We start from the raw sequence: 27,723 nt of genomic DNA, 5'->3' as shown, positions 1-27,723 counted from the left end.
TATTTTTTATTTTATTTTTTTGTAAAAAGTTTCTCAAACTTTTTTTTTTTTTTTTTTTACATTTTGGCTTTTACCTTAAAATGAGCACCAATGATCTGTATGTGATACGCAAGCAGCGTCTCCACGCAAGAGACGAAATTTTATCCTGCGGCTGAAAACAACAGGCGCCACCGTCTCGGGGGTCTTAGTGCTTCTTCGGTGGCAATCTGCTAACATACAGAAATAGTGCAGATAAGTTTTCTCATCACCTACACACGGAAATGACCGGTGACGTGTGCCCGGACCAATATATGCACCATGTTGGACTAATGAGGTTAACGAGCCATGAGGCACTAAGCGCCTCATAAGTCATATAATAACGGCTTTCACTTATAGGCAACAGGCCTCTAATAAAATATAGAATTATAATAATAAAAATAGTTTTAGCAGCGTCGCATGATGGACAGATACATAACCCGAAGCACCTAGGCCCCAAATCTGCCAGTGTCTTGCGTAGTTTATCGCTAACATTTACGCCTGTTTCCATGCATAAAAGGTTAGTAAATTTGCCGGGGCTGGAGTCCTGGCAAGGCCTCCGACATGCCCAGCAGGCAGACGCGGCTGTGAGACTAAATCTTGTCACAGGGCTGGTTAAAAATACCTAAAATAGTCGCAAGTCCCTTAGTAAATGTGCCCCAATGGGTCTACAAAAAAAAATGCAAAAGCAACACGGACTGCATCCGTATTTTGGAGATCTGAACAGATAGGCCTCTTTCAGACGGGCGTCGCGTGAAAGGGCCGGATAGGATGCGGGTGCGTTGCGGGAAAATGCACGATTTTTCCACGCGAGTGCAAAGCATTTTAATGCGTGAGAAAAATCTGCATGTTTGGTACCCAGACCCAAACCCGGACTTCTTCACAGAAGTTCGGGTTTGGGATCGGTGTTGTGTAAATTTTATTATTTTCCCTTATAACATGGTAATAAGGGAAAATAATAGCATTCTGAATACAGAATGCAAAGTAAATTAGGGATGGAGGGGTTAAAAAAAATAAATAAAAAAATTAAACTAACCTCATCCACTTGTTCGCGTAGACCGGCTCGTCGTCTTTCTTCTTCTTTGAGGACCTGGGAGGAAAAGGACCTTTGGTGACGTCACTGCGCTCATCACATGGTCCATCACCATGGTCCATAACCATGGTGATGGACCATGTGACGAGCACAGTGACATCACCAAAGGTCCTTTTCTCCCAGGTCCTCAAAGAAGAAGAAAGAAGAGAAGCTGGGCTGCGCGAACAAGTGGATGAGGTTAGTCAAAATTTTATTTTTATTTTTTAACCCCTCCATCCCTAATTTACTATGCATTCTGTATTAAGAATGCTATTATTTTCCTTTATAACCATGTTATAAGGGAAAATAATAAAGATCAGGTCCCCATCCCGATCGTCACCTAGCAACCATGCGTGAAAATCGCACCGCATCCGCACTTGCTTGCGATTTTCACGCAGCCCCATTCACTTCTATGCTGCATTTACACCTGTGGTGGCGCTGCAGGAAAATTTAACACTTACTGCCAGGTTTCTCCATAGATTCCAGCTGATCACTGGTGGTCCCAAGTAGAAGGACACTTTGTGATGAGCTTATTAAGGGACCCTTTTAACAAGCAGAATATAGAACGTGCTGCGATTTTCACGCAACGCACAAGTGATGCATGAAAATCAGCGCTCATGTGCACAGCCCCACAGAAATAAATGGGTCCGGATTCAGTGCGGGTGCAATGCGTTCACCTCACGCATTGCACCCGCGTGGGAAAACTCGCCCGTGTGAAAGGGGCCATACGGTCATGGGCATGAGGCCTTAGGTGGTGTTTTTTGTCTTGCCGGCGCTCATGTCGTTTTTTTTTTTTTGTTTTTTTCATGCGTTTTCACAACACTTATATACAGCGGAAAAATGCCATGAAGAAAACAGCAAATGATGCAGGTGCCATGAACATAAAAAAAAAAAAAGGCTAAATTTGTGCGCGCAGGGACCCTTAAGCTAGGGCTACACGCAGAAATGTCACGCAATATTTCATGTAATGATAGTCAATGGTGTCGCGCTGTGAAATGCTGCGATTGTCACATCACACTGTGACTCCATTGACTATCATTACAAGAAACGTTGCGCGACACAGTGTAGTCGTAAGCTTTTTGTCCTTCCCTAGCCTTAATGGGGCACACTCTTCGCAATAGCTTTAATCCATTAAATTAACCCTTTATGTTATTTTCCATGTGCATTGCGTCCCCATTGATAATTATTATTTTTTTATATATTTTTTTTAAATGGCCAAAAATGGAAAAATTCCATCTGTCCACACCGATCGCTTTATACCACGACCAGAAGTATCGTTAGGGATGGTTTCAATGGCCGACTTCAGTATCTGCCCTGATTTACATGGCCGTAAACTAACCTAAAAAATAGTGGGAGCGGACTCCAGCCGGAGAAAGTTTGGAAACTGAGGCCAATAAGGGGAGTGAGGAGACCACCACGGGGAAAGCCAACAGACTTGTCTCCAATTCGTAGGCCGGGCCTCAAAATGCTTCAGCGAAAGGCCTTGTTGCCTATAGCAACCAATCAGATCCTAGCTTTCATTTTTCCAGCACAGTTGAGAAAATGAAAGTTGAATTCTGATTGGTTGCCGGGAGGAGGACCCTAGCAACCCATGAGCTGAAGTCACCTGACTGGTGCGGCTGTCACGCTCCATGCTATAACAAATAGAAAATATAGATCGCTATAAATATATACTGTGATAAAATACGTGATTTTCTTTTTTTTGCTATTCTTGTCATTCTAGACTCTAATCTGGTAGAAAATAACAGAGAATGGCATAGTAAATATATATATATTCTATACGTAGCCTGTAAAGGTCCGTAAAAAAATAAAATACATTTTTTTTCCCTATAGCCTAGATGCTACAGAACCTGACAGCGTCCTCGGGTGACGTTCGCTCCCACGTCACCAGTTTTTTGACGAGGACAGAAAAATGTAATGCTGTAAACATTATTCTTATAACGCACGAAGGTGGAAAGCGAATGGCAGCGGCGTATAATGCAAAAAAAAAATTTACATTCTGTGATAATACTGACAGTCCCACCGTACCGGAGACAGTGAGGAGGCTCTGGGCCACAGAGCTTACAATCGTTTTTTTTTTTGTTTTTTTTTAGTGCTGGAGATTGTGGGAGGTAAAAGAAAATATCGTAATAAGAAGAAAATCAAAAACCAAAACTTTAAGAGATGTATATATAAAAAAGAGGCCAGGAGTGGGCCCAATAGAGAAGATATAGGTGGAAAGTACGCTATGGCAGTAATGGAGCAGCTGTAACACAACCCTCCCCCCCTGGTTCTCAGGAACCGGACAATAGGACTATAGGGTTCTATGCGTTCAAGCGCCAGGGCCGCAAGATGGAGGCGCCTCATCACAACCATGACCTGCCATGTGATTTATATGGCTATGGGCCCCTCTCATATTCACCAATACTGCAGTTGGTAAATTAGGGACAAAAAGACTCCGCCCTTGGGCGGGGCCTACATAAGCCATGCCCATTTCCAGCTCGGGACAGCCCGATTTTGCAAGGGCTGTCTGTGAAAATTAGGGAGAGTCCCTGCAAATTTGGCAACTATGCCCTCGATACTACAGACAGCCAATTCATGGGCCCTACTAATGAACACCGGCCCGTAGCAACTGATCCAGCTGTAAAGGTTAACGTCTGATGGGGCTCATACTCTACACTGCCCATCGGCCCATGATAGCTCGCAATTTTTCATATAGTGGTTTCTAGAAGCAGTGATAGGAACATTAAGTGAAGCCCCCAAAATGGCTGCCTCTATTGTGACCGGACATTTTGTTTGCAGGGATGGGGCGGGGAATCTAAAAACTAAGGGGGGAGATTTATCAAACTGGTGTAAAGTCGAACTGGCTTAGTTGCCCCTAGCAACCAATCAGATTCCACTTTTCATTTCCCAAAGGAGCTGTGAAAAATGAAAGGTGGAATCTGATTGGTTGCTATGGGCAACTAAGCCAGTTCTATTGTACACCATTTTGATAACATGGTTATAAGGAAAATAATAGCATTCTTAATACAGAATGCTTACTAAAATATGGATTGAGGGGTTAAAAAATTAAAAAAAATTCACCTCATCCTCTTGTTCGCGCAGCCGGCATAGACTTCTTTCTTCTTCTCTCAGGACCTGCAAAAGGACCTTTGATGATGTAATCGCGCGGTGACGTCAGCGCAGGTCCTGCTGAATCAAGATAGAAGATCCTTCTATCTTCATTCAGCAGGTCCTGAACAGACGTCACCACGTGGTGAGCGCGATTACGTCATCAAAAGGTCCTTTTGCAGGTCCTGAAAGAAGAAAAAAGAAGACTATGCCGGCTGCGCAAACAAGAGGATGAGGCGAGTTCATTTTTGTTATTTTTTAACCCCTCAATCGACATTTTACTAAGCATTCTGTAGGCTAAGGCTATTATTTTCCATTATAACCATGTTAGAAGGGAAAATAATACAGTGAATTTACTTTAATGGGGTCCGGGGTTGCTCTTCCCTATAGTCTCCTAGCAACCATGCGTGAAAATCGCACCGCATCCGCACTTGCCAACGCTGAATAAAGAACATGCTGCGATTTTCACGCAACGCACACGTAATGCGTGAAAATCACCGCTCCTCTGCACAGCCCCATTTAAGTGAATGGGTCCGGATTCAGTGCGGGTGCAATGCGTTCACCTCACGCGCGGGAAAACTCGCCCGCGTGAAAGGGGCCTAACACTATTACAGGCCAGTCTTAGGCCTCTTGCACACGAACGTGTGCGCCCAGTGGTCATGCTGCGGGCCGCAATGCACGAACACCCACCGCGGGGCAGCGGATCGCGGACCCATTCATTTCAATGGGTCCGCGATCCGGCCGTTCCGCAAAAAGATAGGACATGTTCTATCTTTTTGCGGAACGGAAGTACGGGACGAAACCCCACGGAAGCACTCCGTAGTGCTTCCATAGGGTTCCGTGCTTCCGTTCCGCATCTCCAGATTTGCGGACCCATTGAAGTGAATTTTACGGGCATTTTTGCAGCGCCACTTGATAAAAAGAAGGGGTTGTAAAGAGAAGCCCAGGCTGCTAGTCAGGTAAACCTACACTGATTAGATCCTCTGAGGAGGGGCCACAGCAAATAAGGGCAAGCGGTTCAAGGGCCACTTTTGATACGAAAAGGGTAATAATGAGGGCAGCACTGGGCCATTCAATGAGGATAAGAGGTAGGGAGCCATGACAGGCAGGCTGCCCATTTTAGTTTGCCACATGGGCCCTCTCCATCTTACCCCTTTCGCTGCCACATTATCGTAAATTAGGGCAGATTTACAAAAACAAAAAGTTGTGTAGCCCATAGCGACCAAGGTCTCCGTCACTTCACAAGGGGGAACCTGTACTGCTTGGAATCTTTCAGTAGTGCAGCCTCAAGCTTCGGGCCTGTAACTACAGAGCTCAGCCTAGAAGGCGCCGCCCCAATTGGTCGTTATGAGCACCTTTCACACTTATTGGTTTTCATAAACCGCCCATTACAGATTATTATTTTAAAAAAAAAAATTTTTACAGACAAGGTTGTACATGAGCGGGAGGATTTCATACTGTGTCATCACTTTTAACATTTTACAGCTGAAATATAGATATAAATGTTGAATAACTTTACAAAAATATTTCCTACACCGGTTTTGTAGTCTTTTCTCCATTCAGGTCCAAAGCTGCATTCAAAAGTTCTGCTGGTTGCCCTTGGAAACAGACAACGGTTTACATCCACCTCGTCGTCAGTCAAGTGATCTTCTCTGCTCTTTCGTAACAGGAAACCACAGCAGACTTTTGGATTTAACTTTGGTTTGGGCCTCTTGCACGCGAACGTTGTGCATCCGTTCCGTGCACTGGGAACCGCAATTTGCGGTCCCCAATGCACAGGCAACGTCCGTGCGGCGGCCGGGACGGATCGAGACCCATTCATCTTGAATGGGTCCGTGATCCGTCCGCACTGCTAAAAAATTACAACAAGTTCTATTTTTTTGCGGTGCCGAGGCACAGACAGAATCACCACGGAAGCATTCAAGTGAATGGGTCCGCATCTGAGATGCGGAGTGCACACGGTCCTGTGCCCGTGTATTGCGGACCCGCCGTATGCGGGCTGCAATACGGCCACAGGCACACAACGTTCGTGTGCAAGAGGGCTTGGAATGGAGAAGAAAAGTCCAAATTAGTCAAAGCAAGGTATATAGTAAGCTGCTCAACAACTTAGAACAATTTTAACTGTGAAAGGTTGCAAACAGCTAAAACAATTCCTTTGAGTGGGCTGCAGTTTTGCTTGATCCCTTTAAGGCCTCATGCACATGAGCGTACCGTTTTTGAGGTCTAGGCGGATGTCGTAATGTGGTCCGCATGCATCCCGCACTTTTTGCAGGCCCCATTGTAGAAATGCATATTCTTGTCCGCAAAACGAAAAAGAATAGGCCCACAGAAACTAATGGGCCCGCATTCGATCCAGAAAAATTGCGAATCGGATATGGACCGAAAATACGATCAAGTGCATGAGGCCTAAAATCTGCAGCAGGGAAGCTGAGGGCTGCCAGACATCACAAGTTTCAGCATTTCTGCTAATTCTGGTACCTGGTGTTCAGAGCACAGCGCAAAGCTGCCGGAGGCCGCACAGCGCAAAGCTGCCGGAGGCCGCACAGCGCAAAGCTGCCGGAGGCCGCACAGCGCAAAGCTGCCGGAGGCCGCACAGCGCAAAGCTGCCAAGGGCCGCACAGCGCAAAGCTGCAGGAGGCCGCACAGCGCAAAGCTGCCGGAGGCCGCACAGCGCAAAGCTGCCGGAGGCCCCACAGCGCAAAGCTGCAGGAGGCCGCACAGCGCAAAGCTGCAGGAGGCCGCACAGCGCAAAGCTGCCGGAGGCCGCACAGCGCAAAGCTGCAGGAGGCCGCACAGCGCAAAGCTGCCGGAGGCCGCACAGCGCAAAGCTGCCGGAGGCCGCACAGCGCAAAGCTGCCGGAGGCCGCACAGCGCAAAGCTGCAGGGGGCCGCACAGCGCAAAGCTGCAGGAGGCCACACGGCGCAAAACTGCCGGAGGCCGCACAGAGCAAAGCTGCAGGAGGCCACACAGCGGAAAAAGGCAGAATTCTACTCTAACCCTGTAAAAGCTAAAAACAAATTGCTGAAATTTTTCGTTCAATCATTTCAATGCAGAGAAACCATGAAAGTAATTTATTGAGAACTCCAAAGTTCAACAAACCCCTAGTTTAGGGTGAAAGCCGGAGCCTGTTTTCTGATGCACGGCATCGAAGAAGCGTCCAGGTATGTAATAATAATAATAATAATAATAATAATAATTATAATTGGTATTTTTGTCATAACCTACGACATGTAGTTGGTTTTACATTTCAAAAGTGAAATAATACAAACACTGAACAGCTTAGAAGTGCTAACAAAAACCATTTCTGTTAGGAACTTTAAGCGTATTCACGAGCAAAAAAAGAAAGTAAAAATGTAAAAAAAAATAAGAAATTAAATGTCTTGTGAGGACCACCCACAACAGTAACTTCGGTAGATATGAAAGTCAATGGCATTAGGAGAGAGATGCTGAATTCATCGCCGGTGACCACAAGATATGAGAAATTAAAAATGATAATAATATTAATGATAAGGCGACTGTCCTTGGAAGGACAGTTTTTCCTCCAGGACTCCCCACACCCCCCCTACATTAACCCATTTGAAGCCGGTATCAACAGAGAATTATTGCTGATGGCGGCCAAGTCTAGCACCCAATGGGTTAATAGGAAGAACTTGGGATCTTAAAAAATATAAATAATAATCTTTGGGGAAAATAAAAACAAGCAATTTTTTTTTTAAATAAAAAATTGCCAATTCCCTCCCCCCCAAAGGAAATCCCTCCCACCCTAATCCCTACATCCCCGATCAACCCCATAACCCCCCCCCCCCCCCCCCACCTCCCCGGCCCAAAAAAAATTAAAAATTACAACTGCAACTTTCACAATGGTCACACTACTCTTAAAGTTTGTAATATATCCAACATTCTCATCAGCACAACATATAGATTTCGATCCTTGGCGCGGTAAGTTGTGGGGCCGCACGTCAGACTCCGCCGTCCTTGTTCCTTCAGAGCCTCCTGCCCGAGCGCCGACCGCTCCTCCTTTAAAACCTTCGGACCTCCCTCCTTCATGACCGACATACAAAACACCCCGAAGCTGGTCTGTCTTCTACCTGACAACACCTTGCCGCCTGTTCTCAAGGGTCTGGCAGGTCCGAGGTATCCACTATGACTTTAATAAAAATAGTATCATCTTTAATGTACGTCCCGTTCTCCAAGACGCTTTGGGCGACAAATACGGGGCAACCGGAGGCGATGTTCATTTCCCCGGTGGGTTTCTTGAAGCTGCTGCTGTTTGGGTCTGGCTTAAAGGCGTCCCCTAAATGCCGTCTTGACGGCCCCTGGTCCATGAGCATGAGGCTGACTTTTTGTTTGAAGGGCCAAGTCAGCAGCGCGTCGTACTCTCCTCTCATGATCACGAAGAACAGCGACAGGTGCGTGTTCTTGCCCATGCCGTCCCCGTTCAGATAGACCCTTGCGCACATCTTGTACCCAAAGTATCCGGTGTAAAAGGGCTGGCTGTACAAAGATAGCGTCTTCCCCATGACAGCCTCCTGCTTCCGTCTCTTGTAATCCCGGATCTTCCAGATCAGGATCCCGTTGTAACTCGCAGTCTCCAGCACTTGGAACCGGAGGTCCATATCGGCCAGGCGGATGTCGTGAACGCTCAGCATCTGATCGTGTCTATTGATCTGAGTCTCCAAGACACCTTGAGGAGGGGGGAAAAACACTTGTTACTCAGGAATAGCATATATAGCGCATTGCCAGTCATATTTACATCCCTGTCCTACTGCGCAGTCTAGGTGTCAGTGTTCACTGCAGTTGGGGTATTATATTCATGGACTAGGATGAATAATGGAACAGATCCCTATCATTCAGAAGACTGCTCCAATTCTTTCCTCGTCATCAAGGAAAGGAACTGGGCCATGCACAGCTAGCCATGGAGCTGGGGGTATTACTGTACCCAATATTAATCAAAAGATTAGATTAAAGGGGTTAATCGCCACCAATGTCAGACGACATTGAACGAAGCTTCCAAAGGGAACGAGAGCGCGGCTACCCTCCATTCATTTCTATGGGGGCTTGGATATTTTCGGAAGTGGCATAAAAATGAATGGAGAGAGCACCGCACATGTGCGGCCACCCACAATTTCTATGGGAGTGCACGGAGCGATGGCCGCACATGCACAGTGCATTCTCCATTCATTTCTAGAGGACTCCCATAGAAATGAATGGGGGCGGCCGCTTATGTGCAATGCGCTTCTCCCTAACTTTGGGCGTCACGTTCTGGGACCGGCACCCATCAGACATCCTAGCGATGTGCCACCAATGTTGCAGGGGAGACATCCCCTTTAAGGAACGGCTTTCTGTCACTTTCTTAGTCATGTAGAGATGGATACGGCTCTCACCAGGGTTCCAAGCAACTGCGGTTTTACTCATGGTTTCTAATTGGGACAAACGAGTTTTTAATGACTCAACGCTGTTTTTCACACTATCGTCGTCGTCTCCCGTCTGCCGCATGCTTCGGATTTCCTTGTCTAAGTCCTTCAGTTTGTCTGCTTGGCCTTCAATCACCCTCTGTGAACAGATATATATAAAAAAATAAAAGTTGTAATAAAAATAAAAAATAAAAATAAATAGAGAATGCACTGAAAATGAAATGAAATAATCCTCACTGGCTGTTATTGGAAACAGTCAGCAAGCTTGTCAATGGCAGCATTGTGCTCACATAGTGTGAGGGGACAGTGGATTTACCGGATCAGATGACTACAGAACCTGGTGTAAAGTCAACACTTCCCACAATACCAATCACCACGGCAAGCTCTGCTCAGACAATCTACAACCAGGGAACACTGGGAGATTTCAGCTGTGAAGCTGCAGAATAGTTAGTGCAGTCGGGATCAGTACAGGATAAGTAATGTATGCACACAGTGACTGCACTAGCAGAATAATGAGTTCAGCTCTGGAGTATAATACAGGCTGTAACTCTGGATCAGTACAGGATAAGTAATGTAATGTATGTACACAGTGACTCCACCAGCAGAATAGTGAGTGCAGCTCTGGAGTATAATACAGGATGTAACTCAGGATCAGTACAGGATAAGTAATGTATGTACAGTGACTCCACCAGCAGAATAGTGAGTGCAGCTCTGGGGTATAATACAGGCTGTAACTCTGGAACAGTACAAGATAAGTAATGTAATGTATGCACACAGTGACTCCACCAGCAGAATAGTGAGTGCAGCTCTGGAGTATAATACAGGATGTAACTCGGGATCAGTACAGGATAAGTAATGTAATGTATGTACACAGTGACTCCACCAGCAGAATAGTGAGTGCAGCTCTGGAGTATAATACAGGATCAGTACAGGATAACGCCATATATTTGCAGTGCGACTCAGCTTTTATATATAGATTAATGATATATTATTATACTGGACTGACAGACTTGAGAATCCAGACACAGATTATTAAGGTTAAGGATCAGTGGTTCTGCTGATCTGTCCGCAGTCTTTGGGCTCATGCACATGAACGTGTGATGCCCGTTTCCGTATTGCGGACTGCATTTGCGGATCCGCAATACACGGGCACCGTTCCGTGTGCATTCTGCATCATGGATGCGGACCCATTCACTTCAATGGATCCGTAAATCCAGAGATGCGTAACGGAACACTACGGAAGCACTATGGAGTGCTTCCTGGGGTTCCGTTCCGTGCCTCCGCACCGCAAAAAGATAGAACATGTGCTATGTTTTTGCGGAACGGAGGGATCGCGGACCCATTCAAGTGAATGGGTCTACGATCCCCATGGTCGGTGCCCGTGCATTGCGGACCGCAATTTGCGGTCCACAGCACGGGCTTCAAGCATTTGTGTGAACAAGCCCTTTGTTTCAACATTAACATTTCTAACCCTAGTACATGACAGGCGCTCGCAACCAAACCACATTGGGTATTTCCTGCAAGTCTTGCAGCCACAAGTAAACCACAGCTGGGTTGTGCCAGCGACGACACGAATTCATGAGATCTGCGGTGGACCTACGCCAAAATGTGCAAAACCTGCATAAATAGCAATTCCCTAACACAACATGGAGCCCTCCGGTACATCAATATAATAGGGTAGCCATGTCTGCTTGTCGAGTGTCCGCCTAATACCTAGGAAGAGTCAATGGGGCCGTCTTACAACCCCAGCAAAGTGCCAGGTCAGGTGTGGGGCTGTTTCCAGACAAAGTCGAAGTTGGGCGCTGCACTTTACCCAGCACCATGCCAATTTTATTTGAGGCTTTAGGGGGGCGTGCCAATGATTCAGTCCTTACCAATCACACATGTCTGGTAGAGCTAATCAATACGCTTATGGTGGGAATATCCCTGATGCCAAGTGCCTGCAATCTCATCGTTATCCTGGCACCATCATGGGGGGGGGGGTGCAGGGAGCTTTGTGCACTACCCCTCATTACGTCCAGCCTCTCTCTAGTCTGATAACAGGGAATAAAAGATTGCATAAAGCTGCTCAAGAACCACAGCCTGGGGGTGACATGGGGGCCCCGTGGACTTCTCGCCCCAGCCTCCATCCTCTTACATAAGCCACTGACAGACTCTGGGATCTACACGAAGAAATGCAAATCTTTTCAAAGAAATTGCCCATTTGAGACAATTGTGAAACTGATGCGTCAGAACGAGAAAGGTCTGAGCCGCGTCGTCAGTTCCTCCTCTCCGATATCTCATCAGCCTGAGAACACGATGGCGATTAGTGTGGAGAGCGAGGGGATCCAGTGAAGGAAGCCGTCTCAACTCGAGTGCAAAGAATTCGCTTTTCATTTGATACCAGAGAAAAATAAATCCAGCATGAATGGGGCCCTTGAGGTTCTGGATTAGGCTCCATGCACACAACCGTATTCACGGTCCGCCTCCGATTCGCATTCGACACATCGTTCATTTCAATGGGGCCGCAAAAGATGTCCGGAAAAAAAAAAAACACAGAACATGTCCTATTCTGGTCCGGTTTGCACAGGAGTTAAATAAAAATTAAAAAAATGGCGGCTTGCACATGGCCGAGTGGTTTTGACCATGTTAAACTGCTGACTAGGAAGGGTCTGGGGAAGGAGCAGGACAAAACACAGGAATAGTGTGAATATGAAGTTTTATTCTGCCAGGTTCTGCTCCCTCACTAGGCAGTGCTCTCTGCAGAAAGCAGATTCACAGCCCTCTCCTTCACTCCGAGTGACAGCTGTAGCATCCAATCAGAAGATGATTCACAGTGAAGCTCCGCCTCCTGTGAGCAGAATATGGCTGAATAAAAGTTCATATTCTCACAACTGATGATTTTTAACAATCATGATAACAAGTTATTATAAACATGTCCATTGTTTTACTGTTTGTTTGGATATAGATACAAATATTGCGAGAATGTTATTTATTATGTATCTTTATATGTATGTTACGTGTGGTAAGTTTATGTGACCACTCACCTGTTTTTTATATAAATGAATTAAAGCCTGGGTAATTTCTCCCCCCTCCCTACCCGAGGGTGGAGTTTACCCTAGTAAAATAAGGTTTATCAGCGTGGTCACATTCCGTTACGACTAAGAACACACCTGTGTTCGAAACGCGTTGCCGGGGTGGAGGTTCTGTCTCTGGGAGTCATTTTGCTACAATATCAAATAAAGCGCATTGAAGATTTTAAAGTGCTGGATTTTCTTCTCTTAATGAGAAAAGCTCCACAAATGGTGTGTTTGTCCTGCTTTCCCCAGCCTCTACCTAGTGCGGTCACCAGTTTAGCATGGTCAAAACTGCTGACAGATTCCATTTAAAGGCAAAATTCACACCAAACTGCTGAGGTCTCCAAAATGATGTTAACAGTCAGTAATATTTTGTTATTTTACATCAGATGGGAATTAAGCCAAAACCATTTCTCTGAACAGCGACAGAGCGGTTGTCCAGTTAGTTGAAATTTTTACCAAAAGTGTAAAATGCTAAAATTAAAAAAAAAATATTTGAAAACAAGTAATACTCCCCAAACCAATTCCCTGCAGGCTCTTCTTGAGTCCTCCGCTGCTCTAGGATTCCTGTCTACAGTGATGACATCTCAACACAGAAGAGAAACCACTGCGGTCAAAGGTCAAAAAGTCATAGCTAGAGGGCAGAATACAGAGAATGGCGGGGGACCCCGAAAGTGGCTGCAAGGGGGGTCGGTAAAGTATCACTCAATTTGTTATTTCTGTGCTTTTGGTAAAAAAATTAAATAAATCAAGGGGCCGGACAACCCCTTTATGTTTAGCCTAAGATTCTCGTCTCGTGCGATGAATGGACCAGTGTTAAAATGAGGCAGCGGGGACTTCTAACTTTTTGTTTCAGTTCTGTCATGACTGGTGCGGGAAGGATTTGAGAAGTGACTGGTGCGGGAAGGATTTCACCGCTACTATTCTATTTTTTGTTATATTTTTAAGCTGCTTACTGACCTCTACTTCATCGTCCCCATCACACGAGATTCTGGCCCAGACAGAACGCCCCGGAGGTTAACAGATTCCTAGAGGAATAAGTATTCACGTGGCCAAGTTTAAAGAGGACCTGTCCCCTCTCATGACATGTCTGCTTTAGTAACCACCTGCAATAACAATTCTGGAGCCTCTATTCTTTTAACTGTATATTGTACCGTTCCTCCGGTATCCATGCAGAAGTTTATGAAGAAAAGGTACAACTGGGTGTTACCAGTTGAGGGCGTGTCCCTGCACAGTCTGGCACGGACATCACTGATTGGACAGAGTCAGAATGTGCAGAGGAACACCCCTAACTGGTAACACTAACAGTTGTACCTTTATTCATAAACTTCTAGCAGGAATAATATAAAAAAGTTGACGACCGACTTGGGAAAATCACTAAAACATTGATCTTTTCGATTTTTGGCTTATTCTTGATACAGAGGGTGCAGGACGGGTATCGCATCCAAAGACCAAAAACTCTTGTATAATAGGAGACATCAATGTTTCCATTTGGATTCTATGACACAAAAACTGTTTGTCAATTTTTTTAGAAAAAAAAAGGGAATATCCCAGGCTGAAAATGCAATGTAGCATAAAAAAAGTTAAAATATTAGAAAAACCCCCCACAATATTGACACATATTCTGCGTTTATATGTATGATTTTGTTTTTACCTGTAACTGGTGAATTTTCGCCTCATTGTTTCTTAACAGCTCTTTATGTCTTTCGATCTCCACTTCGAAGTTACACATCTGGTTATGCAATAGCTGGATACTTTTGTTTTTTTCAGAGCTTTCGTTTTGTAGTTTCGACACCTGGAATTAAAAAATAAATGAAAATAAAAAATGATATATTAATTGTCGGTTTATAGAGAAAATTCCTAAACCTCATTGACAAGTTACAACAGGCGGATTCCGTGCGAAGCTACCGGGTGCGGGAAAGAAACAATGGCTGCAGTAGAGCAGATATGGAATATTATATGGATTTCTGACCGGTGGGTATTTTTTTTATCATCATCCGTAACTTAGATCGTGAAAGGGACTGAGCTGCGCTTAGGCCATGTTCGCGAGGTCACTGGCCTAGGAAGAGGCCAAGGTGCTAAATCTCTAAAACAGATAATAGCCGGGGGCGTCTGCAGTGGGACCCCACCGGATAGGTCATCAGTATTCAACACTTGGATAACCCTTTAAAACATTTTGTAAAGGGGTTTTCCCAAGAGTAATATAAAAAAAATATATAACAGATTTCATATAGCACATGACAATCTCTAACAAACTTAGAACCAGCCATGTACATCACGTGGATCCAAAAATCTGCCCATTTATTGCTGCTAGATCTAGTTCAAGCTGGCTGCTCAGGGGACGTGCAATTTCTCAGTAGGGTGTGTCCTTTCTGCTACAGGATGAAACTGAGCATGTCAACCTTAGGGTACTTTCACATTAGCGTTTTTCTTTTCCGGTATTGAGTTCCGTCCTAGGGGCTCAATACCGGAAAAGAACTGATCAGTTTTATCCTAATGCATTCTGAATGGAGAGCAATCCGTTAAGGATGCATCAGTTCAGTCTCTCTTACGTTTTTTTTTGCCGGAGAAAATACCTGCATTTTTCTCTCCGGCCAAAAATCCTGAACACTTGCCGGAATGCCGGATCCAGCATTAATTTTCATTGAAATGCATTAGTGTCGGATCCAGCATTAAAATTGCCGCATTGACGGATCAGTTCTTTCTTTAAAAATGTGAAAAAAAATAAAGACCGGATCCGTTTTTCCGGATGACAACCGGAAAGACGGATCCGGTATTGCAATGCATTTGTCAGACGGATCCGCATCCGGATTCGTCTCACAAATGCATCAGTTTGCATCCAGATTACCGGATCCGGCAGGCAGTTACGGTGACGGAACTGCCTGCCGGAATCCTCTGCCGCAAGTGTGAAAGTAGCCTAAATGAGCTGGACAGAGAATAAAAAAACAAATGGGGCAAACAGCAGGTGGCGCTATACAGATAGATTTGAGTGAATAACTCACTGGCTATATAAAATTTTTTAATTACATGCAATTACAAAAGTATTCAGATCCAGGTGCTGGTCTGAAATATTTTAAATATTGTTTACGGGACAACCTTTAACCCCTTCTACCCCGGGCCACTTTTTGCACTTCTGACCAGGCCATTTTTTGCAAATCTGACACATGTCACTTTATGTGGTAATAACTTTAGAACACTTTTACTTATCCAAGCCATTCTGAGATTGATTTCTCATGACACATTGTACTTCATGATAGTCATAAATTTTACCTTTATTTATGAAAAAATCCCAAATTTACCCCAAATTTAGAAAAATTCGCAATTTTCAAAATTTAAATTTCTCTGCTTTTAAAACAGAAAGTGATACCTAATAAAATATTTATTACTTAACGTTCCCCATGTGTCTACTTTATGTTGGCATCATTTTGTAAATGTCATTTTATTATTTTAGGACGTTGGAAGGCTTAGAAGTTTAGAAGCAAATCATGACATTTTTAAGAAAATTTCCAAAACCCACTTTTTAAGGACCATTTCAGGTCTGAAGTCACTTTGTGGGGCTTACATAGGGGTCATTTCCCCATTGTAGAAACTACATCCCGCAAGTTACACAAAACAGATTTTACAAACTTTGTTAACCCTTTAGGTGTTCCACAAGAATTAAAGGAAAATGGAGATGAAGTTTCTAAATTTCACATTTTTAGCAGATTTTCCATTTTAATCCATTTTTTTCTTTAACACATCAAGGGTTAACAGCCAAACAAAACTCAATATTTATTACCCTGATTCTGCAGTTTACAGAAACACGCCACACGTGGTCGTAAACGGATGTACGGGCACAATGCAGGGCGCAGAAGAAAAGGAGCGCCATATGGTTTTTGGAAGGCAGATTTTGCTGGACTGGTTTTTTGATGCCATGTCCCATTTGAAGCCCCCCTGATGCACCCCTAGAGTAGAAACTCCCAAAAAGTGACCCCATTTTGGAAACTATGGGATAAGGTGCCAGTTTTATTGGTACCATTTTGGGGTACATATGATTTTTTGATCATTCATTATAACACTTTATGAGGCAAGGTGACAGTTTTTATTTTTATTTTTTTACAGCGTTCATCTGAGGGGTTAGGTCATGTAATATTTTTATAGAGCAGATCAATACGAACATGGCAATACCTAATATGTATACTTTATTTTATTTAAGTTTTACACAATAATAGCATTTTTGAAACCAAAAAATGATGTTTTAGTGTCTCCATAGCCTGAGAGCCATAGCTTTTTTATTTTTTGACCGATTGCCTTAGGTAGGGTCTCATTTTTTGTGGAATGAGGGAATGGTTTGATTGGTACTATTCTGGAGGGGGGGGGGGGCATGCGCCTTTTTGATTGCTCAGTGTTGCAATTTTTGTGATGTAAGGTGACAAAAAAATTGCTTTTTTGGCAGTTTTTATTTTTTAAAGGTATGCACCTGAGGGGTTAGGTCGTGTGATATTTTTATAGAGCAGGTTGTTACGGACGCAGCAATACCTAATTTGTCTACTTTTTTTAAAAAAAATTCTCTTCAGCACAATAATAGCAGTTTTGAAGCAAAAATAAAATCATATTTTAGTGTCTATTGTCTGAGAGTCAGTTTTTTTAAATTTTTTTACTAATTGTCTTAGGTAGGGTCTCATTTTTTGCGGGATGAGGTGACGGTTTTATTGGTACCATTTTGTTCGACATATTCCTTTTTGATCGCGTGGTGTAGCACTTTTTGTGATGTAAGGTGACAAAAATGGCTTTTTTTTTTTTTTTTTACACTGTTTTTTTTTTTTATGGTGTTTATCGGACCGGGTGGATCATGTGATATATTTATAGAGCCAGCCTAATATGTGTGTTTTTCCTTTTTTTTCTATTTTTTATTAAGAAATCTGGGAAAAGGTGTGTTTTTGTTTTTTTTTTAACTTGAAACTTAATTTTTTTTTATTAAAAACACTTTTTTTTTTTTTACACTATTTCTGTCCTACTATGGGACTTTAACTTTTGGGGGTCTGATCCCCTCTGCAATGCTTTACAATACATCTGCATTGCCTGTTAGCCTAGGCCTGAGGCTGGATCTCCTAGGCACAAGTAGAAGGCAGGTCCCCATGCCATGCAAGGCATTGGGCAGTCTCTGCACAGCATCAGGCTGCCTCGTCACGCATCGGGTCCCTGCCAAAGCAGCGCGGGGATTCGATGCGCTCCTTCACCCGTAGCAAACCACTACTATGTCGCGGTCTGCGCTGACCGCGGCAAAAAAGGGGTTAATCCGCCGGCGGATACAGCCGGACGCCCGGCTACCAGGGACTGCCGGACCCCTGCAGTGATCGGGCACGCTCCGCTCAGGTGCCCGCCCGATCACCATGACGTACTATTACGTCAAAATGCGGGAAGTCGCTGACTTCAGTGACGTAATAGTACGTCACATGTCGGGAAGGGGTTAAAAGAACAATTCCTCAGGGTGTAACCTATTCAGAAAAAAAACATTTCAGATTTTTGTCTACATCATACTGAAAAAAAAACTACATTGTGGATGGAGATCGTAGATTAGTCCCACTGAATGACAACAGGGTTAATTCTTGCTGGGAGAATGGAGTTGTCAGCCTCAGATTTCTGTCATGGACCCTACTATAAAATACACGCTATGTAATGTTGATGTGAACATACCCTTAAAGTGACTACTTAATGGGGTTCTAAACATCTTTATTTAGTCAGGAAAGAAAAAGGAAGGAATTTTGCAATATTAAAAAAAAAAACTACTTGAATTTTGCCTTGTGAAACATGAAACAATATAAAAGCGAAAAAGCAAAAATATCTGTGAGAAAGAAAGAAAGGCCCGGTTCCTTATTGATTGTTGCCTTATACAAAGAAGAGGGCTGTGGTCAGACTGGCAAATCCTGGGATTTCCAGTGATTCACAACTATCAAGTAAAAGGAAGAAAACCCCACAAAGTCCACAAAGACGCAGAAAAAACCTTCAGAACTACAGTTACTTTTCTATTCATTTAACCTGTGAGGGGAAGAAAACGTAAGCAGTGTTTATTCAAGTGCCTCTTCTCTTCATTTCTGGATACATTTTTTACATTCCTCTTTCACGGAGAGCCAAAAAAAACTTGAAAAACTAACCTTGGTTTCCAAAAAACTGCTCCATTCTTTCATTAAATTTACATGCTGAACAGCAGAGCTGGCTTCATGTGCTTTAATTTGTTGGTTTGTTCCCTGAAAGCAGAAAAGAAGTAAAAATTACAGACTAAAAGCAGCGTGTTCACGAAAAAATAAAAAAATAAAAACTCTGCTTAAATATACCGCCTGGTGATTCTTGTACATAGGAGGCAGTATTATAGTAGTTATATTCTTGTACATAGGAGGCAGTAATATAGTAGTTCTATTCTTGTACATAGGAGCAGTATTATAGTAGTTATATTCTTGTACATAGGAGCAGTATTATAGTAGTTATATTCTTGTACATAGGAGCAGTATTATAGTAGTTCTATTCTTGTACATAGGAGCAGTATTATAGTAGTTATATTCTTGTACATAGGAGCAGTATTATAGTAGTTATATTCTTGTACATAGGAGCAGTATTATAGTAGTTATATTCTTGTACATAGGACGCAGTATTATAGTAGTTATATTCTTGTACATAGGAGCAGTATTATAGTAGTTATATTCTTGTACATAGGAGCAGTATTATAGTAGTTATATTCTTGTACATAGGAGCAGTATTATAGTAGTTATATTCTTGTACATAGGAGCGGTATTATAGTAGTTATATTCTTGTACATAGGAGCAGTAATATAGTAGTTATATTCTTGTACATAGGAGCAGTATTATAGTAGTTATATTCTTGTACATAGGAGGCAGTATTATAGTAGTTATATTCTTGTACATAGGAGGCAGTATTATAGTAGTTATATTCTTGTACATAGGAGCAGTATTATAGTAGTTATATTCTTGTACATAGGAGGCAGTATTATAGTAGTTATATTCTTGTACATAGGAGGCAGTATTATAGTAGTTCTATTCTTGTACATAGGAGCAGTATTATAGTAGTTATATTCTTGTACATAGGAGCAGTATTATAGTAGTTATATTCTTGTACATAGGAGCAGTATTATAGTAGTTATATTCTTGTACATAGGAGGCAGTATTATAGTAGTTATATTATTGTACATAGGAGGCAGTATTATAGTAGTTATATTCTTGTACATAGGAGCAGTATTATAGTAGTTATATTCTTGTACATAGGAGCAGTATTATAGTAGTTATATTCTTGTACATAGGAGCAGTATTATAGTAGTTATATTCTTGTACATAGGAGGCAGTATTATAGTAGTTATATTCTTGTACATAGGAGCAGTATTATAGTAGTTATATTCTTGTACATAGGAGCAGTATTATAGTAGTGATATTCTTGTACATAGGAGGCAGTATTATAGTAGTTGTATTCTTATACATAGGAGCAGTATTATAGTAGTTATATTATTGTACATAGGAGGCAGTATTATAGTAGTTATATTCTTGTACATAGGAGGCAGTATTATAGTAGTTATATTCTTGTACATAGGAGCAGTATTATAGTAGTTATATTCTTGTACATAGGAGCAGTATTATAGTAGTTATATTCTTGTACATAGGAGCAGTATTATGGTAGTTATATTCTTGTACATAGGAGCAGTATTATAGCAGTTATATTCTTGTACATAGGAGGCAGTATTATAGTAGTTATATTCTTGTACATAGGAGGCAGTATTATAGTAGTTATATTCTTGTACATAGGAGGCAGTATTATAGTAGTTATATTCTTGTACATAGGAGCAGTATTATAATAGTTATATTCCTGTACATAGGAGGCAGTATTATAGTAGTTATAATACTGCTCCTATGTACAGGAATATAACTACTATAATACTGCCTCCTATGTACAAGAATATAACTACTATAATACTGCCTCCTATGTACAAGAATATAACTACTATAATACTGCCTCCTATGTACAAGAATATAACTACTATAATACTGCTCCTATGTACAATAATATAACTACTATAATACTGCTCCTATGTACAAGAATATAACTACTATAATACTGCTCCCTATGTACAAGAATATAACTACTATAATACTGCCTCCTATGTACAGGAATATAACTACTATAATACTGCTCCTATGTACAAGAATATAACTACTATAATACTGCCTCCTATGTACAAGAATATAACTACTATAATACTGCCTCCTATGTACAAGAATATAACTACTATAATACTGCCTCCTATGTACAAGAATATAATAGTTATATTTTTGTACATAGGAGCAGTATTAGTTATATTCTTGTACATAGGGAGCAGTATTATAGTAGTTATATTCTTGTACATAGGAGGCAGTATTATAGTAGTTATATTCTTGTACATAGGAGGCAGTATTATAGTAGTTATATTCTTGTACATAGGAGCAGTATTATAACTACTATAATATAACTAGTAGTTATATTCTTGTACATAGGGAGCAGTATTATAGTAGTTATATTCTTGTACATAGGAGGCAGTATTATAGTAGTTATATTCTTGTACATAGGAGGCAGTATTATAGTAGTTATATTCTTGTACATAGGAGCAGTATTATAACTACTATAATACTGCCTCCTATGTACAGGAATATAACTACTATAATACTGCTCCTATGTACAAGAATATAACTACTATAATACTGCTCCCTATGTACAAGAATATAACTACTATAATACTGCCTCCTATGTACAGGAATATAACTACTATAATACTGCTCCTATGTACAAGAATATAACTACTATAATACTGCCTCCTATGTACAAGAATATAACTACTATAATACTGCCTCCTATGTACAAGAATATAACTACTATAATACTGCTCCTATGTACAAGAATATAACTACTATAATACTGCTCCTATGTACAAGAATATAACTACTATAATACTGCTCCCTATGTACAAGAATATAACTGCTATAATACTGCCTCCTATGTACAAGAATATAATAGTTATATTTTTGTACATAGGAGCAGTATTAGTTATATTCTTGTACATAGGAGGCAGTATTATAGTAGTTATATTCTTGTACATAGGAGGCAGTATTATAGTAGTTATATTCTTGTATATAGGAGCAGTATTATAGTAGTTATATTATTGCACATAGGAGCAGTATTATAGTAGTTATATTCTTGTACATAGGAGCAGTATTATAGTAGTTATATTCTTGTACATTGGAGCAGTATTATAGTAGTTATATTCCTGTACATAGGAGCAGTATTATAGTAGTTATATTCTTGTACATAGGGAGCAGTATTATAGTAGTTATATTCTTGTACATAGGAGGCAGTATTATAGTAGTTATATTCTTGTACATAGGAGGCAGTATTATAGTAGTTATATTCTTGTACATAGGAGCAGTATTATAACTACTATAATACTGCCTCCTATGTACAGGAATATAACTACTATAATACTGCCTCCTATGTACAAGAATATAACTACTATAATACTGCTCCTATGTACAAGAATATAACTACTATAATACTGCTCCCTATGTACAAGAATATAACTGCTATAATACTGCCTCCTATGTACAAGAATATAATAGTTATATTTTTGTACATAGGAGCAGTATTAGTTATATTCTTGTACATAGGAGGCAGTATTATAGTAGTTATATTCTTGTACATAGGAGGCAGTATTATAGTAGTTATATTCTTGTATATAGGAGCAGTATTATAGTAGTTATATTATTGCACATAGGAGCAGTATTATAGTAGTTATATTCTTGTACATAGGAGCAGTATTATAGTAGTTATATTCTTGTACATAGGAGCAGTATTATAGTAGTTATATTCTTGTACATTGGAGCAGTATTATAGTAGTTATATTCCTATACATAGGAGCAGTATTATAGTAGTTATATTCTTGTACATAGGGAGCAGTATTATAGTAGTTATATTCTTGTACATAGGAGCAGTATTATAGTAGTTATATTATTGTACATAGGAGCAGTATTATAGTAGTTATATTCTTGTACATAGGAGCAGTATTATAGTAGTTATAGTCTTGTACATAGGAGCAGCATTATAGTAGTTATATTCTTGTACATAGGAGCAGTATTATAGTAGTTATATTCTTGTACATAGGAGCAGTATTATAGCAGTTATATTCTTGTACATAGAAGCAGTATTATAGTAGTTATATTCTTGTACATAGGAGGCAGTATTATAGTAGTTATATTCTTGTACATCGGAGCAGTATTATAGTAGTTATATTCTTGTACATAGGAGCAGTATTATAGTAGTTATAGTCTTGTACATAGGAGCAGTATTATAGTAGTTATATTCCTGTACTCAGGAGGCAGTATTATAGTAGTTATATTCTTGTACATAGGGAGCAGTATTATAGTAGTTATATTCTTGTACATAGGAGCAGTATTATAGTAGTTATATTATTGTACATAGGAGCAGTATTATAGTAGTTATATTCTTGTACATAGGAGGCAGTATTATAGTAGTTATATTCTTGTACATAGGAGGCAGTATTATAGTAGTTATATTCTTGTACATAGGAGGTAGTATTATAGTAGTTATATTATTGTACATATGGGGCAGTATTATAGTAGTTATATTCTTGTACATAGGAGGCAGTATTATAGTAGTTATATTCTTGTACTTAGAAGCAGTATTATAGTAGTTATAGTCTTGTACATAGGAGCAGTATTATAGTAGTTATATTCTTGTACTTAGAAGCAGTATTATAGTAGTTATAGTCTTGTACATAGGAGCAGCATTATAGTAGTTATATTCTTGTACATAGGAGCAGTATTATAGTAGTTATATTCTTGTACATAGGAGGCAGTATTATAGTAGTTATATTCTTGTACATAGGAGGCAGTATTATAGTAGTTATATTCTTGTACATAAGAGCAGTATTATAGTAGTTATATTCTTGTACATAGGAGCAGTATTATAGTAGTTATATTCTTGTACATAGGAGGCAGTATTACAGTAGTTATATTCCTGTACATAGGAGCAGTATTATAGTAGTTATATTCTTGTACATAGAGGCAGTATTATAGTAGTTATATTCTTGTACATAGGAGGCAGTATTATAGTAGTTATATTCTTGTACATAGGAGCAGTATTATAGTAGTTGTATTCTTGTACATAGGAGGCAGTATTATAGTGGTTATATCCTTTAACATAACAGCTGTATTATTACATTTAGCATGTGTTTTGCTTACATGAGGACATTTAAGAGTTATTTATTAAAAATTTTAGGGTAAACCACAATTGCCCATTAAAAACTATATTCAGTTTGTGATCAGCTGGAGGTCTGCTAAAAAAAAAGAAAAGCCACTCATTACTGCACACCTGATCTAATAATCTCTATGACATCAGTGACTCCAACCCCAAGAAAGACATCTCTAATTACTACAATAACCTGCAATATATTATGGGATAACAGGCAAGCTGTTTCAATGCTGATGTGAACAAGCTCTTACTGCTGATATCTCTTGTATTTCCAACACACCACAAAACTCATTTTAGCAGTACATATATATATATTGCTCCCCCACACTGATCCCCTGTTGCTGTTCCACCATTGCCCGCTGCTCTCCAGTTCCTGGCTCGATACACAGCAAGACCAGCTCAGCCAATCACAGACTGAGGTGGGTCACCACTATGGTCAGTGATTGGCTGAGCAGGAATCGCCATGCATTTCCAGGACCAGGAAGTGGAGAACAGCAGGAACAGGTATGCATCAAAACAGCAGCAGGTAAACAGTGAGACGGAATACTGTGTTTTTTTTAGTATTATTATTTTTAACCCAATGTGAATCAAATCTAAAAAAATAAATAAATAAAATGTAATACAGCTGGACAAGCCAATTAACTTTGGGGACACTTTCTGCTTTATACAAGCCATTAATGAGAAACGGAGGATGTAACCCGCAAAGAAAAACAGGAATACTGACCTTAAAACTGCAGCCATAGCGTTTAAAACTGCAGGTGCTGGGGGCGTTCACACATTCTAATAAATGAGAATTCAGCTGGAGAGGGAGGAAATAAAAATGTAATATTTGTGAAAATTCCCAAAAAAGGTTCGTAAGACAACAATGCAAACACAGCGTCACAAAGTATAGAACGAGTGCATGTAGTGGGCGGGCAGAACAGGAAGTCTGTAAGGTGCATCTTCAGCCAATAGCTGCAAAGCAGGAAGTGATGTCAGAGAAGGGGCGTCATTGTGGTCAGATCTCCTGTACAGTCTAGTAATGGCCAGCAATAGTTATTTTCTTTGGTGTTACCTATACATCGTACAGAGATTCTTACATTTGTGGAACCAATGTGAACGACAAGTCTGATAATACGGGGTTGCACTGCTGATTTAGCCCTGCTCGTCTCCGTTATGGCGACACTGCTTGATTCAAGTGAACAGCGCCGGCTTCGGCTCCCTGCAAAGCCAGGTGCTGCCGAGCATGGAAAAACTCAAATTCAAAAATGTCAAATCTCCGAACAGTCAGAAAATGACCCCCTTCATCTCCTGGACCCCTACCACCAGCTGTCGCTTCATACGCTCAGGGGGAAGGGGAGCATTAGAAGCCACCAGCCTCTGCTACAGAAAGTGATTGCCTTAAGAGATTTACATCCCTCAAGTGCGTATACAGGTGCCTGACACAAAACTACAGAAGACATGGCCTCCATATCCACAGCAATGCACCTACCTCACTTCTCAATAAACTTTTTACACTGCATTTATGCGGACAGGACACCACGACTGATGGGCAATCTATATCTTCATGATTCTGCAAAAGGCAAAAAGTAACACAGTTATAAGACTGCATAAAAAAGTCACAAAAAAAAATAAAAAATGCTATCGGGTCACCAAAATAATAATAAATCTCTCAGAAATGGCTACTAGCCACAGCATCCTTCAGACTGCAAATCACTCCTTTCAAAGAATAAAGTCGGATGGAAGTGAATGCATGCAACAACCATGTATCTAAAGCCTGTGCACTTCCCCTTTAAATCTGCATTTTTCACGCATACCTCTGATGCCATTCCTTGATAAATTATTACCCCCCCCCCCCCCCCATAACAACTGTTACGAATCACTGAAAAGGCTGTTTATTCTTCCACTGACTGGTCTCATCAGGGTATTTTGCAGGCTGTGGTATATCACACTGCCTAGCAACTTGCCGAGAATTGCAATGTGCCCTACTAGACAGATCCCTAATACAAGTGTCCCGCCATTGTTAAAATGCAGTTGTTTGTGCAAAATCAGGGCAAAACTGCTGCTATTTTACAAAAATTTGCACAGAACGGCTCTAGAATTAATGCAGTTCTATGCAAACCATGGTAAAGTTGCGGTGGTGTTTACTTAATTTTGCACAGTTGGCGTGGCTGAGACCTGACTGGACTCTTCACATGACTGGGCTGTTAATATTCAGGGTTTTACACTATTTAGGAAAGACCGGGTCAATAGAAAAGGTGGTGGCGTGAGCCTGTATGTGAGGAGTGATCTGAAGACAAGTGTGAAAGAGGCAATTGTGGGTGCGGATGGGGAGGATGTGGAAACCTTATGGGTTGAAGTTCAAAGGGATACAAACACTTAAAAAATAATACTTGGTGTAATCTAAAGACCCCCTAACATCCCAGAGGAGATATAAGTTCAACTGTATAATCAAATAGAGCGGGCGGCACAGGCTGGTACAATGGTCATAATGGGAGATTTTAACTTCCCAGACATTGACTGGGGTCATGGTTCTGCCTCAACCGCAAAGGGGAGAAGATTCCTTAACCTTCTGCAGGACCACTTTATGGGTCAGTCTGTAGAAGCTCCCACTAGGGGCGATGCTCTGTTGGATCTGGTAATCTCTAATGATACAGAGCTTGTTGGTAATGTTACTGTTCGAGAAACACTAGGTAATTGTGACCACAATATAATTATATTCCCCCTAAACCATAAGAAGCAAACTCTGTCAGGCAGAGCAAAGACACTGAATGTCAAAAAGGCTAATTTCCCTGGGTTGAGGGCAGCATTTCAGGGCATAGACTGGGAGCAGCTACTGTCACATAATAATACTGAGGATAAATGGGAGAGCTTCAAATCCACATTAAGTAATTGCACTAAAAAATGTATTCCTTTAGGTAACAAGTATAAACGGCTAAAATTAAACCCCCCATGGCTTATAGCTACTGCAAAAATGGCAAAGACAAAAAGAGAGCATTTAAAAAATACACATCTGAGGGTTCAGCTGTAGCGTTTGAAGATTACAAAGGGCTTAATAAAATCTGTAAAAAGGAGATAAAATTTGCAAAAATACAAAACAAACAGCAGGTAGCAAAAGAGAGCAAAACAAATCCCAAAAAATTATTTAAATATATAAATGCTAAAAAACCTAGGTCTGAGCAGGTAGGTCACCTAAATAATGGTAAAGGGGCGGGGGTAGTCACTGAAGAGAAGGAAAAGGCAGAGTTACTAAATGGGTTTTTTAGCTCTGTATATACAAAAGAAGAGAAAGGAGCCTGGTATCTGTGGCCTCTGGGCTGTTGGTACATCCAGTAATATACTCAATTGGCTAACTGTGGATATGGTCCAAGAGAAGTTAAATAGGGTAAATGTGAACAAAGCTCCGGGTCCAGATGGATTACAACCAAGAATGCTTAAAGAGCTCAGTTCAGCCATTGCTGTGCCCCTGTTAATAATTTTTAAAGATTCTCTAGGTACTGGTACAGTGCCAAGTGATTGGCGCAGGGCAAACATGGTGCCCATATTCAAAAAAGGATCAAGGTACTCCACAGGTAATTATAGACCAGTTAGTTTAACTTCTGCTGTGGGAAAAATGTTTGAAGGACTCTTAAGGGACTATATACAGGAGAATGTGACTATAAATAATATTTTAAGTGATAACCAACATGGGTTTACCAAGGACAGAAGTTGTCAGACTAACCTGATTTGTTTTTATGAGGAGGTGAGTAGTAGCCTGGACAGAGGGGCGGCTGTGGATGTAGTGAGGTAAGCAGTAGCCTGGACAGAGGGGCGGCT

At 41.1% G+C, this 27,723-nt stretch overlaps 1 protein-coding gene across 6 annotated transcripts in view; it reads right to left on the bottom strand.

The window, feature by feature from the left end:
• Positions 1 to 8,002: 8,002 nt before the first annotated feature.
• TRAF3 (TNF receptor associated factor 3) overlaps positions 8,003 to 27,723 on the bottom strand; it is a 130,429-nt gene continuing 110,708 nt past the window's right edge. For 5 of the 6 annotated variants that reach the window (XM_040411945.1, XM_040411946.1, XM_040411942.1 and 2 more), the window contains exons 6-11: positions 25,400 to 25,480; positions 24,653 to 24,727; positions 18,783 to 18,875; positions 14,303 to 14,443; positions 9,563 to 9,731; positions 8,003 to 8,862 (exon numbers count right to left, since the gene is read on the bottom strand). In XM_040411945.1, the coding sequence (XP_040267879.1) occupies positions 8,291 to 8,862; positions 9,563 to 9,731; positions 14,303 to 14,443; positions 18,783 to 18,875; positions 24,653 to 24,727; positions 25,400 to 25,480 (1,131 nt within the window). In that variant the 3' untranslated portion in view covers positions 8,003 to 8,290. The remainder of the gene's footprint in view (positions 8,863 to 9,562; positions 9,732 to 14,302; positions 14,444 to 18,782; positions 18,876 to 24,652; positions 24,728 to 25,399; positions 25,481 to 27,723) is intronic. The other variant, XM_040411947.1, reaches the window with a different exon arrangement.

Source organism: Bufo bufo, chromosome 11, assembly GCF_905171765.1.
Source record: "Bufo bufo chromosome 11, aBufBuf1.1, whole genome shotgun sequence".
In the NCBI taxonomy this organism is placed as follows: Eukaryota; Metazoa; Chordata; class Amphibia; order Anura; family Bufonidae; genus Bufo; species Bufo bufo.
The sequence above is the reverse complement of the archived record's forward strand: the minus strand, read 5'-3'. Positions and strand labels throughout refer to the sequence as shown.